The 14,081-nt window shown below is 36.7% G+C and overlaps 1 protein-coding gene across 2 annotated transcripts in view; it reads left to right on the top strand.

Annotated features, from left to right (window-relative positions):
• Positions 1 to 380: 380 nt before the first annotated feature.
• SNAPC3 (small nuclear RNA activating complex polypeptide 3) overlaps positions 381 to 14,081 on the top strand; it is a 28,274-nt gene continuing 14,573 nt past the window's right edge. For both annotated transcript variants that reach the window (XR_007952171.1, XM_051987284.1), the window contains exons 1-5: positions 381 to 682; positions 2,244 to 2,321; positions 5,461 to 5,545; positions 6,136 to 6,240; positions 9,161 to 9,310. Coding sequence is in view for 1 of the 2 variants with exons in the window: in XM_051987284.1 (XP_051843244.1) it covers positions 390 to 682; positions 2,244 to 2,321; positions 5,461 to 5,545; positions 6,136 to 6,240; positions 9,161 to 9,310 (711 nt within the window). In the remaining variant the exon portion in view is untranslated. The remainder of the gene's footprint in view (positions 683 to 2,243; positions 2,322 to 5,460; positions 5,546 to 6,135; positions 6,241 to 9,160; positions 9,311 to 14,081) is intronic.

The raw sequence follows: 14,081 nt of genomic DNA, 5'->3' as shown, positions 1-14,081 counted from the left end.
TGGGTGGGGAAGCTGAGCGAGACCCAAATAGTGAGAGGCGAGGGCATTTTTCTGGGATAAATATTGGCCAGCGCAATTCCCGTCTTGGGCTCAAAACCCACAGCAGGGAACCGCTCCCACCTAGCAGCTCCTCCCAATGCAGAGAACAATGCAATCTAAGGACACGCTCCCAAGGTTTTCTCCTCTGCGGACTGACGGGGCGGGGCAGGGAGGGGCGGCCGCGTTGCTAATTAGAGGCCCTTTCTGGGAAATGTAGTGCCTCGTTCTCCTCCTCTCCCGGCTGAGCCGTTCGCTCTCGACCACAAATCCCAGCATGCACTGCGCTCCTGGCTCTTGTAGGAGTGGCGGGGAGGGGTTTGGAAACCCGGCTTTTGCGTGACTAGGAGCAGATGAGGTCGGACATGGCTGCTGATCGGGTCGGGGACGGCGGCGGCTCCTCAGGCGATGGGGGCGGGTTCAGGTTCCCGGAATACGAGATCCCGGAGCTGAACACGAAGCCCTTCTTCGTGAAGGCTTTGGGGAACCTGTGGAAGGAAAGGCTTCTTGGGGCCCGTGACTTCTCTCTGGAGCCGCCGGCTACCGGCAGCCCGGACGGGGCCGGAGCCGGCGAGGAAGATGCGGCCGTGGCCGAAGACTTGGGCTGCAGCCTAGAGACCGCGACCGAGCTGAGCCTCGTGTGTGGGTGAGTAGTCGGGGCCCCTGGTCCTGCTCGAGGAGGGTCCCCGCCTGTACCCCTGGCCAGACCCCATCCCCCACCCCTGCTTTGGGACTTTTCTCAGTGGCCTATACCTGAATTAGACCATTTAGGACTGGTGGAGAGGTGGGGGAGGGGAGGGGGTAACTGCTGGTGGGTAGAAGGGGGTGGTCACGCCAAAGAAACCGGGACCACCTCTCATCCCTTTGTTACTTAGGAAGGTGCCACTCGTGAAAGACTGGCAACAAGCTGATAAAGGAGACCCTCGGATTCTGGACAAAGCAGAGGAGAAGGGCTTGGCGCAGAGTAATGGAAAGAGCATTGGAATCCAGTCAGCCTTTATTTAGTGCCTACTGTGTGCCCGGCAGCTGTGCTCAGTGCTGGGGTTGCAAAAAGAGGCAGAGACAGTTCCCGCTCTCCAGGAGCTTACAGTCTAAGAAGGGGGTTATCCAAAGACCTGGGCTTACATCCCAGTTTCTGGGCCAGTCATTTCACCTCTTTGGACCTTAGTTGCCTCTCTTTTAAAATGAGAAGGTTGGATTTTAGTTCTCTTGTGGCCACGATTCTGTCATCTATATGAATCTCACAATCTGTGACATTATATCCCAGATAGCAGTTTTGAAAGTTTCTTTTTGGTTGAAGTGCTGTTTGGTATCTTTTTTACTGATAATATCTTTGGTCAGTTTACCTGACTGGCCCCCAAGAAAAGAACTTTTCAGAGAAAGAAAAAAGACTTGTTGATTGTATTTTTCCACTAACCATGTCAGAAGAATAGAAAGTCATGTTTTTGGCTTCAAATCTGGGCCTCCTCATACACTTAGCAGCAGTGTGACTTTAGGCAAATCATTAACCTCAGTTTCTTCATCTGTAAGTGGGGATGATATAGCACCTGCTTCCTCGAGTTGTCTGAGGGCCAGATGAGATAATATTTATGAAGTGCTTAGCAGTTTCTGGCATAGAGTGTTATAGTGGGTGACCTTTTCAGGTCTAGATCTAAAAGTCATCAACCTTGAAATTGCAAATAACTGGCAATCAGGTGTCAAACGAGGTCCCCTGCCGCCTTCTCCTCAAAACACTGGCCAAGTAGGTACATTGCAAAGGGTGGATGCAGAATGTGACCTGTGCCTATTAGAGGGACATTTTTTAAAAATCTAGATGGCATTACAAGAACAAGAGGTCTATGGGTGGGGAAGCTGAGCGAGACCCAAATAGTGAGAGGCGAGGGCATTTTTCTGGGATAAATATTGGCCAGCGCAATTCCCGTATTGGGCTCAAAACCCAATGTTAGCTATTATCATTATTAGCTATTATTTCCTTTTTATTAGTTATTATCTTCTTGATGAACATTTGTTCCATAAATAGAACATTAAACCCACCAATTACATCTAATGTTCATTTCAGAGTAACTGTACCAAAAATATTAAGTAAAACTTTCTTCTGTGATATCAATATATTTTGCCTTTTTAATTATTCAGAACATTCATCCTACTAGAAAGGCTGGTTATCTCACGAGTCAAAAATATCTAAGTCACTGCATTTCCTTCTTTAGCTTGGATAAGTTGAAGTATTGTGAAGAAGAGGATGATCCAGAAGTCATTCCTGAAGACACCAACCTAGTGACTTTGGGGTATGGTAGACTGATTTTATAATGCAGTGTGAATTTTTTTAAGTTCATTAAAGCCACATAATATTGTAATACCTTTTTTTGTACAAACCATTTATGAAATATAATTTCTTTCAAAATATTTGTATGATGAGGCTGTTAGCGTTTTATTTATTTGTTCCAGACTATTTTTATTAATAATACACATCCTACCATTCTTCTAGATTCCGGAGTTAAAAAAAAAAGTCAACCTTAACATGGCTATTCCTTTGGGATCCATATCCAATCTGTTATCAACTCTTTTGGGGTGTTCTTTTTTGTAATGTCTCTCATCTTTCTATTCATTACTACTGCTAGCATCCTAATTCAGCCCTTATTGTTGTGCCAAAGAAACTTTGGTTACTTTGAAATGTTCACTCAAAAAAAAAAAAAAAAAAAAGACCTCTGTCAGAATGAAAAGAACTTTAGTTTTGAATTTTCATCAAGTTGACCAAATCGTTTTATATCTCTGTTCTCCCCATGCATATTGCATGGTTCCGTCAGATTAATTTTTACAATGTTACTTCCCAACTCAGAAAATTTCCAGGGATTCCCATTACCACAAAGATAACATCCCTTTTTTTTAATTATTTAATAATAACTTTATATTGACAGAATCCATGCCAGGCTAATTTTTTTTTACAACATTATCCCTTGCACTCGCTTCTGTTCCGATTTTTCCCCTCCCTCCCTCCATCCCCTCCCCTACATGGCAAGCAGTCCTATATATGTTAGATATGTTGCAGTATATCCTAGATACAATATATGTTTGCAGAACCGAACAGTTAACTCTCTTGTTGCACAGGGAGAATCGGATTCAGAAGGTAAAAATAATCCGGGAAGAAAATCAAAAATGCAAATAGTTCATATTCGTTTCCCAGTGTTCTTTCTTTGGGTGTAGCTACTTCTGTCCATCATTTATCAATTGAAACTCAGTTAGGTCTCTTTGTCAAAGAAATCCACTTCCATCAGAATACATCCTCATACAATATCGTTGTCGAAGTGTATAATGATCTCCTGGTTCTGCTCATTTCACTTAGCATCAGTTCATGCAAGTCTCTCCAAGCCTCTCTGTATTCATCCTGCTGGTCATTCCTTACAGAACAATAATATTCCATAACATTCATATACCACGATTTACCTAACCATTCTCTAATTGATGGACATCCATTCATTTTCCAGTTTCTAGTCACTACAAACAGGGCTGCCACAAACATTTTGGCACATACAGGTCCCTTTCCCTTCTTTAGTATTTCTTTGGGGTATAAGCCCAGTAGTAGCACTGCTGGATCAAAGGGTATGCACAGTTTGATAACTTTTTGGGCATAATTCCAGATTGCTCTCCAGAATGGTTGGATTCGTTCACAACTCCACCAACAATGCATCAGTGTCCCAGTTTTCCCGCATCCCCTCCAACATTCATGATTATTTTTTCCTGTCATCTTAGCCAATCTGACAGGTGTGTAGTGGTATCTCAGAGTTGTCTTAATTTGCATTTCTCTGATCAATAGTGATTTGGAACACTCTTTCATATGAGTAGTAATAGTTTCAATTTCATCATCTGAAAATTGTCTGTTCATATCCTTTGACCATTTATCAATTGAAAAATGGCTTGATTTCTTATAAATTAGGGTCAGTTCTCTATATATTTTGGAAATGAGGCCTTTATCAGAACCTTTAACTGTGAAAATGTTTTCCCAGTTTGTTGCTTCCCTTCTAATCTTGTTTGCATTAGTTTTGTTTGTACAAAGGCTTTTTAATTTGATATAATCAAAATTTTCTATTTTTGTGATCAGTAATGGTCTCTAGTTCATCTTTGGTCACAAATTTCTTTATCCTCCACAAGTCTGAGAGATAAACTAAAGGATAACATCCTGATAACTAGTTGGTAATATTCAACACTCTCCATATTTTGGCCCCAAGTTTCCTTTCCAGGTTTACTTTCCACTATTCCTCCCTATTTTAATTCATCTATTCTTAGTTCTGTCAGAGTGCCTTATATTATATTGTGTGAGAGTTTGATCTTTACCTAGTTTCTTAGGAGTTTTTGTCACCTAATGAGTTCTTTTCCCAATAACTAGGGTCTTGGGTTTATCAAAATGCTGGGTCTCTGAGTTTGTTTGCTTCTGTGAATTTTGCATCTAATATATTCCACCTATCAATCTTTTGTTTCTTACCCAGTGCCAAATTGTTTTAGTTTTATGGTATAGTTTGAGATTTGATACTGTTTAGATTATGGGATGCAGTCATACTCTCTCCATATCAAACCACCAAATGATAGAGTAATGGGATAATACCCCAAAGGTATGTTGGGGTTATAGGCAAGTGTTTCAAGTCATCTCCAAAGAATTTGTAAACTTACATATCCTTCAAATCAAGGGGCAAAGATGTTATTGTCTTGCTAAGAGCAGGCTAAATTTTTTGGGAAGTTAGCAAGGAAAGGGGTTTTAGCAATTAACGGGGAAAGACTAGTTCCCTAGCAGAACCCACAATTAACCTAAAGGAAAATGCCTTGAAGTGGGAGTATGCCTTTGATTCACTGGCTAAATTCATTGAGAAGTTTGGCAAAAATTAACATCATAACTTGACTTTTTGATTGGATGTAGTAAAGGTGAGATTTCTAGAGACCTCTATCTGGGGTGGGACTATAATTAAAAGTCCACTTGAATAAAAGGTCTCTGAAAGTAGTTAGGCTTTCTCTGACAATGCCCACCTGGCTATTCATCAATGCTGCTAAGGTCCTCTTCCTCCCCATTTTTTTTTTCCCATTAATTTCCTCGAAACTTTGTTTTTCAGGTAAATTTTGTTAATTTTTTTTCTAGTTCTCTTAAATAATCCTAAGTAGTTTAAATTGACATGGTAATGATGAGTAAGTAGTGTTTGTTTTTTAAAAATGTTTTCCCATTTAAGTGTTTAACCCAATCAGCTTATTGAGTATACTGGAAAGAATTAAGTAAAATTTTCCAGTTTTCAATGAGATCAATAGATTGCCAAAAATAGATATTAAAGCATCTACAAATGTAGAATGTCTGTTTTATACACAGTTTTTAAATCATAGACAATTTAGATATTTTAATGAAGAATTTTCTCAAACTTAAATTTAATTTTTCAAAAATTCCAATAGACTTAGAAAGAGGGCCTTGGAGCATCGAGAAGAAACCATAACAGTAGATCGTATCTGCAGACAAGAAACCTTTGCCTATGAGATGGTAAGATTACTTTTTTTTCTCTCACAGCTTCAGTGGCTGAGCATTTAGTGAAGCCTTCTTATGGAATATAATTAACTCACAATTCCCATGCAGTTTTTTTAAAGAATATATAACAGGTAGTATGGGGGGAAGGAGAGAGGAAGGAAGAGGAAAAAGAGAAGCATATATAACCCTAGCACCTGATGCCCTTATGATACTCAGGCTTTGCTTTTGGTTCTGTTCTTAGTGCTTTCTTTCCCTTTCTTTGATTCTGTTCTGAATTCTGACTTTGTTATCTGTTGTAGCCCTACTCCTTGTTTTTTTTTCCCTATTTCCTACATGAATCTAACCTTATGTTCCTGCCTCATCTCTCAGGCCACATCTCTCCTTTTATTATAAGAAAACAAGAAATTTTTAGACAGATAAAAGTTAAGGTTTTTGTAACATCATGGAAATTCTCTTCTGTCTTTAAACTTTTTGTTTTGTTAATATACCATAATTTTAATTGTAATGTATTTAATCATGATCAATTATAAACTGTAAAGCAGCTTTCTACATCCTAGAAGCTTAATTGGACATTGTTCATTTTTTCCATTGTTCTTCTCCATCAGGAATCACATGCCATAGGAAAGAAGCCATCAAATCCAGCAGACCTAGTTAATGAAGGAGAACTTATTTTAACTCTGAATATCTTCTATCCTGTTATATTTAGTAAGGTCAGTTCTGAAACCTAAAAAGTAACAAAGTAATGATAAAAATTTATCATGATAAACCAGTCAACAAACATGAAGCATCTGCTATGTGCTGGGTACTGAGAATGCAGAAAAAAAAAATTATTATTGCTTTCAAGGAGCTTCTATTTAGAGAAGGCAACATATTTGTATAAGCACATATAGAACAAAGATAAGGTAATTGGGGAGGGAAGATACTTTCATTTGAGGGCATCAGGAAAGGCTTCATGTAGATAGTGCTGCTTGAATTGAGTCTTAGTAGTATATTATTTTTCCAATTACAAGCAAGAATGGTTTTCAATATTCATCTTAGTAAGATTTTTTTTTTCTTTATGTGGGGAGGCAATTGGGGTTAAGTGGCTTGCCCTGTAGTGCCAGAGAAATGGAACAAGATAGAGAGTAGAGAGTATTTAATAATTTATTAAATGAAGAAATTTACTGGGACCAAAGGGATCCATGGTTTGGTCCCTGGGCTGAATAAGATTATTGTCTCCAAGAATCCAGCAAACAATCAGAGTTCTCAATGACATATATACACGTGACTCAGATACAGGTATAGAGGGAGGCAGAGGCAGAGTTAGGGTGCTGAGAGTGGGATGGGACTCTGACAGGGTGGGGTGAGCCTCTGGAGATGAGATGACATAATCAAGGGGAGGCACCCTGGACATAGGGAGAGGCATCTTGATAAGACTGTCATTAGCTTGGGATGGGGAAAGGGATTCTGATATTCTAAAACATAAGATCTTTTATCCTTATCAAATATTCTGATGAAAAGAGAGGGGAGATTTTGCAGGACAGAGCCTTGAGAAGCAGAGAAACTGAGTCAGGACTGGGTCAGGATAATTATGGAAACTGAGAACTGTGGTATAACAGCCCAGGGTCACACAGCTAGTAAGTATTAAGTGTCTAAGAATGGATTTTAACTGAGGTCCTCCTGACTTCAGGACTAGTGCTCTATTTCTCTGTCCCTGAATTGAGTCTTGAAAAAAGGAGGGAACTACATTCTCAGAGTCAGGGGGGAAGAACAAGACAGCAGGACAAAGGCTTGGGAATCAAATAGGGAAGGTCATGTGTGAGGTACAGAGACCTATGGTAGACTGTGGGAAGGGGGAAGAAATGTATAATGAGGTTGAAAAAGTGAGATCAAGTATTTTAAAGACTAGGAGCTTAAAAAAAAAAACAGAAGGATTTGTGTTTTATTCTAGAGGCAATAGGGAGTTATTGGAGTAGAACTGATATGATCAACTCTGTTTTTGAGGAAAATAATCTGTTGTGAGAATAGATTTTAGTAGAAATAGAAATGAGGCAGGGAGATTAAGAGGCTAATGCAGGCAAGAGATATTCAGCACTAAATTAAGGGAGTGGCTGTGTAAGAATCGAGAAAGGGTAGGTAGAAGAGATATGGACATAAAAATGGCAAGATTTGGTAACTGATTTGTTGTGAAGGGGGAAGCTAGGAATGAAAGATTATATGAAAGTTACAAACCTGAGAGACTAGAGGTGCTGCCCTCTGCAGAAAGTTTAGGCAACATTGAGGGGGAAAGATGAGTTTTGTTTTAGACATTTGTCTTTGAAATGTCTCTGAGAAATCTAGTTTCACATGTCCTATAGACAATTGGAAAAGCTGAAATTCCTTTATTTTTCTTTCCCATTCTACAGGATCTAGAAATAATAGTACCACATATTATTTAGAGTTTAAAATGCTGTCTTGGGATTTGAAAATCCATATGAGCTCAAAGAGTTATAAGTCCTTATTGAATTGAATTGAAAGGTTGTTTTTGTTGTTGTTTTGCTAAGACATTTGGGGTGAAGTGATTTGCCCAGAGTAACACAGCTAGAAAGTATTAAGTGTCTGAGGCCAGAAGTCCTCCTGACTTCAGGACTGGTGCGTGCTCTATCCACTGCACCAACTAGCTGCCCCAAAATGAAAGGTTTTGAATTTTTCAGGAAGAACCTCCTTGTTGGGAAGCCAGCCTTATTAAATTAATATTCGTATCTAATTTCTACACATAATTTTCACAAAATGTTAGAACTGGATTAGACCTTAAAGGTCATCTGGTCCCTTTATTTTAAAGATGAGGAAAATGAGACCCTGACACATGAAACAATGCCATCCACTTACTAAAGTAGCAAAACTAGGTTTGGGGCACATTTCTTCTGCTCTGAAGTGTACTTTTCCACTACAGTACATCTTTGTGTCTAATAAAACAAAAGCTGAATTACATTAATTGGAATTTTAACCTGGATCTACTTCTTGCAGAGGCTTTTCTGTCACTAAGTAATAAATGTCCTAGTTTTAAAAATTCTTCTGGTTTAAAAAAAGAGAGAACTATACACACACACACACACACACACACACACACACACACACATTAAATGTATAAAATGTATACTTAAAATGTATAAAAATGATTGTATTTTCCTCAATATTACATTAAGTAATAATAATGATATTATTATTATCTGTTATACCTATCTCAGCGGTGTTTTAAGGACAAAATGATGTAATAAATGCAAAAAGCATGTAAAAAATAGTAGTAAATGTAAAAAAGCATATAAAAATGGATGTAAAAAACATCCATTTAAAATGGATAGGCAATATTGAGATGAAAAATACTACCCACATGATTTTTTTTTTAATCTCATATATTTTAGGGTTATTGAACTTTATTCTACAAAGAGAAAACAGAGGTTTAAAGAGGTTAAGTGTCTTATGTAAGGTAACTCACTTATTTGTCAGCATCACTTTTTAAGATTTGGAAATGGGGTTTGTACATGGATCTCTCCTTAATTTTGAATGCAACATTGCTTCCAGAGTAATATGCTTTCAAAGAGACACCCCTCATCCTGATACAAACAGATTTTCTCTTTTGATGTGACTTTTGTCTTGCTATTTCATTTGTAGCATAAAGAACGTAAACCCTATCAAACCCTACTGGTGTTGGGCAGTCAAAAGCTCACAGAACTCAGAGATTCATTTTGCTGTGCCAGTGACCTTCAGATTGGAGGAGAGTTCAGCAGCACACCTGACCAGGCACCTGAGCACACCAGCAAGGTAAGGTGATTTTTCACAAAAACTAGGCAATTAATATAAGAAGTACATATACAGTTGTGATTTATAATGTTAGACAAATCTTTCATCAAATGCCCTATGTGGACAGGCTTTCAGCTTGAGTGTTTCATGGAAAATGCACATGTCATGGAATACAAAAATTCATTCAACTCTTGAACAGTGAGCAAAATTTTGAAACCATCAGTAAAATAAAAGAAATGAGTTGTGTTTGCTATTACTTGTCTCTAGAGGTGAAAGAGTGTATATGATACTTTCTTTGACCTAGAGATACTGCACCAATTTATGGATCAGAAGACCAGTCTAACTCTGCCACTTACCCACATTATCCATGTGATCTCTGGAAAGTCACTTAAACTTTTGGATCTTCAATTTCCTCATCCCCAAATTGAGATATTAATACATGTCATGTCTGGTCACCCAACTTTATCATATTTGGGTGTCATAGTCATAGATCTAGAGAGAAGAGATCTGAGGCTCTCATCAAGCCTTGTATTTAACAGATGAGGAACTTGAAAAGAATAGGGTAAATAACTTACCCATGATCACAAAGAGAGTGAGCTTCAGAGCTGAAATTTGAACCTGGGTTCTCTGCTCTCTTTACAATGCTACCCTGTCACTTTCATCTTGGTAATGTATATTTAAATACTTGGAAAAACATGAACCATTCTATAAATGTGAGATATTTCTGTTACTATGAAGAACATAAGTTAAAACTGTAAAGGAATGACTTTTTAATCCCATAGTCTTCTCTGGATTGTCTTTTTTACTCTCCATTTCCAGTCAGTTGGATTCCAACAGTTGCAGGTTATAATCAGTTACCTCCACAATCTGTATCATGAATATATTTGCCTTTCTGTTCCCATTATTGCCTTTTTTACTGTTCACTCTCCTACTGAAGTAGCCTTATAACTGTTTTTTTTAACTTCTAGTTTCTTATCTAGTATATCTGTGAAGAAGGTTATCTCTATTCATCTAGCTTATACAGTTTATGATCTCACTCCCTTTCTATTACTACATGAATATGCTTTGACCAAACTTGGAAATAATAGGATCTTAGTGCTAAAGAGAACCAACACTTTTTACAGATGAGGAGACTGAAGCATAGAGAGCATTCTTATTTTTCACTGACAGCTTAGGGACACCTCCATGAAGCCTGACCTGGAATTGTTCATAATAATTTGTATGTCTTTTGTGTACTTCTCAGATGATTTAAAATTATTTATATTCCTGTTTTAATTACTGTGATAGATTATGAACTCTAAGGACAATCTTATATATTCTTCTAGCCTACTGCTTTTAATGTTTAGCTAATGCTCAATGTTTAAAAAAAAAAGACAACCATATTTCATCGATTGGTATTTCTCTCTTCTCATTAATCCCTTCCCTATCAAATTAATTTTTAACTACATTATCAATATTGTGTTAATATCCTGTTTGTTTCAAATGATCTCAGGAAATACTTTACAGCTAGTCAATTGGAACTGTTAGTGTTAGTATGTTACAGAAGATACTCATTGATCATATCAATATATACACTGCTATACTAATAGCAATAGGTCCAGATGTATAACTTCATGGTAAATATACATTAGAGAGGAAATAAGAAGGAACAATTTGTTGCTTATCATTGAAAATTGCAAAGTTCACTAGTGAGAAGATTATTCCTGTTTTATATGTCTTTGATACAGAAAGTATCAAACTTTGGATAGAAGTTGTAATTTGGGAGGGAAAGTTTCTGCTAAACTAAAGAGTTTACTTAGCTCTTACTAAATTTATTGAAATGACTAAAGAGAACATTTCACCAATTTTTATATTTAATGCCTTTATATCTAATTCTTCACCCTCATGTGGAGTAGCCTTGAGTTTGAGAATATATCAGAACAGCAATAGGTAAAGTAAGTCCTACCAAGTTGGAAAGGCATGGGATGTAGTTTTAAAATCCAAGGAGTAGGCTAGTTAAGTTATGGGAGAGGTTACCACTAGACAGTAAGCCCTTTCCATTAAAACTGTTTTAACTGCAATAGCTCATAGAATTATTTTGCTTGGTCTTGGAGTAGTTAATACCTCTTGCTCCTGGAAGATTGCTCCTATCGGTTAAATCACAAATTTTTTGAAGTATTTAGGTAGCCAACTAGATAGCCATAGGCTAACTGTCCCTTTTTGTTACTATATCCAAAATTATTAAAACTCTTCAGTTTTATTTTATTCTTTGCTTAGATCACTATTAGCTAGAAAGAAGATCTTGTAACAGAGATGGGAGCAGAAGTACTTCATGAGATCCATGAATACTCACACCTTACAGTAATACAGCTCATGACCCATTCACACCCCTCTTAGCTGATGTTAATTTTATCCATTGAGCATTTACCCAATGTGCTAGCAGTCTTGGACTTAGAAAAAAAAGGATCACTGTAGTCTTGGCTCTTTTCGACGATAAAGTTCTTTAAGGCAGTTCCAATAGACCTTGTAAGGGAAAGTACCACCTACATCCAGAAAGAAAACTGTGAAGACTAAATGTGCATCAAAACATAATATTTTCACCTTTTGTTGTCATCATTGTTTGCTTGTTTTTTTTTTTTCTTTCTCATGTTTTTTCCCCTTTTGATCTGTTTTTTTTGTTATTATTCAGATGATGAATATGGTAATATCTTTAGAATTGCACATGTTTAACCTATATCAATTGCTTGCTGTCTTGGGGAGGGGGAAGGAGAAGGAGATAAATTTGAAACAATGTTTTATGAAGGTGAATGTTGAAAATTATCTTTGCATGTATTTGGAAAAATAAAACAGCATTTAAAAAAAATTTTTAAAGGGAAAACAAACTATCACTGGTAAAAGTATAGCATTTGAATTCTATCTTTCATTCCTTACTCTCATGTGAATGACTTAATTTTCTTTTTCTTTTTAAATTAAAACTTTTTATTTTCAAAATACAAACATCGTTTTCAATACTTACTCTTACAAAACCTTGTGTGCCAAATTTTTCTCTCTCCCCTAGACAGCAAATAATCCAATATATGTTAAACATGTGCAGTTCTTTTATACATATTTCCACAAATATTATAAAGCACAAGAAAAATCAGATCAAGAAAAAAAAAATGAGGATGCAAGCAAACAACAAAAAGAGTGAAAATACAATGTTGTGGCTCATATTCAGTTCCCACTGCCCTCTCTCTGGGTGTCTCTCTGACATGGCTTTCTTCATCAAAAGACCATTAAAACTGGCCTAAATTGTTTCATTATTGTTGAAAGCCATGTCCATCCCCACCGATCATCGTATAATCTTGCTGTTGCCATGTATAATGGTCTCCTAGTTCTGCTCCTATCACTTAGCATCAGTCTATGTAAGAAATTAGTAAATTTTCTAACTATTGATCTCCTACATGACATCTTTTATGCTATCACTTATGGACAAATCATCATTGGTTAATATGCTGTATCCTACTGATATCTCTTTATTTCCCTTTAGATCACCTGAGATTTTGGGTTTTTTTGGGAGATTGTAGTGTTCCCTAATTCATAGCCATAGAGTATCACCAGAAGAATACTAATATTAAAAACATAGATTTTTTATATTGTAGGTCAGCTAAAATTGTTAAAAGTGCTGTGTAGTTTACTAAATGTAATCTAGTCAGTTCTCTCCTTATTCTATTATGAGCACAGCTAAATATGTCTGTATTGTTTGACTGAGAAGAAGCTATATACTGATTAATTTAGTATACTTTAAATTCATCTATGTGTTATAATCTAAATAATTAGAGAGATAGTAATTCCTCATGGGAAGATTGTACCAATATAAATGTTATCTAAATCAATATATTAAGTTCCATACTAACCAACCTACTTAGGAGCACTAGCATTTAAAGCTATAGTAGAATAAAAGTATAAAGATAGAGAGAATAGAGGATGGAGAAGAGTATTGGGACCTTGGTTGCAGTTCGAGAATCAATAGAAGCACTAGTACTTGTAGCTACCAGGGGAAAATAAATGTCATTCTCAGAGTTCCAAAGCAGAGAGGAGCACAGCTACAAGAGAACAGGGGACCTGGTCATAAGCCTTTCTGAAATCATCTCGCTAGTCATTTTGTATAGAACAATAATATTCCATAACATTCATATACCACAATTTATTCGGCTATTCTCCAATTGGTGGGCATTCAATTTCCAGTTTCTGGTCACTAAGAAAAGGGCTGCCAACAGTAATTATTTTTTAACATGAATGGGATGAATTTACTCACAAAAGAGAATTGGATAGCACAATGGATTAGAAACTAGGATCCAAAAATATTGTTTATAAGAAATATACTTGAAATAGAAGGACACATATGGAGTTAAAATAGAAGGCTGAAGCATAATCTATTATTATGTTTTAGCTGAAATTTTTAAAAAGGCAGGGATAGCAATCATGGTCTTAAACAAAACAGAAGCAACACTAGTTCTAATTAAAAGAGAGAAGCAGGGAAACCACATCTTGCCAAAAGGTACCATAGACAATGAAGTAATATCAATATTAAATATATTCAGACCATATTGCATAGCATCCAAATTAGTATTTTTAAAATATTTAAAATTAAATATTTAAATTACTTTAAATAGTATTTTAGTTTTCCAAATACATGCAAAGATAGTTTTCAGCATTCATCTTTGCAAAACTTTATGTTCCAGATTTTTCTCCATCTCTTTCCTTCTCCCTAAGACAATCAATCTGATATAAGTTAAACGTGCACTTCTTCTGACTATATTTCTATTTTTGA

The sequence above is a fragment of the Antechinus flavipes genome, chromosome 1 (assembly GCF_016432865.1).
Source record: "Antechinus flavipes isolate AdamAnt ecotype Samford, QLD, Australia chromosome 1, AdamAnt_v2, whole genome shotgun sequence".
NCBI classification, from domain to species: Eukaryota; Metazoa; Chordata; class Mammalia; order Dasyuromorphia; family Dasyuridae; genus Antechinus; species Antechinus flavipes.
Note: the sequence above shows the minus strand (reverse complement) of the source record. Positions and strands in the feature narration are given on the sequence as shown.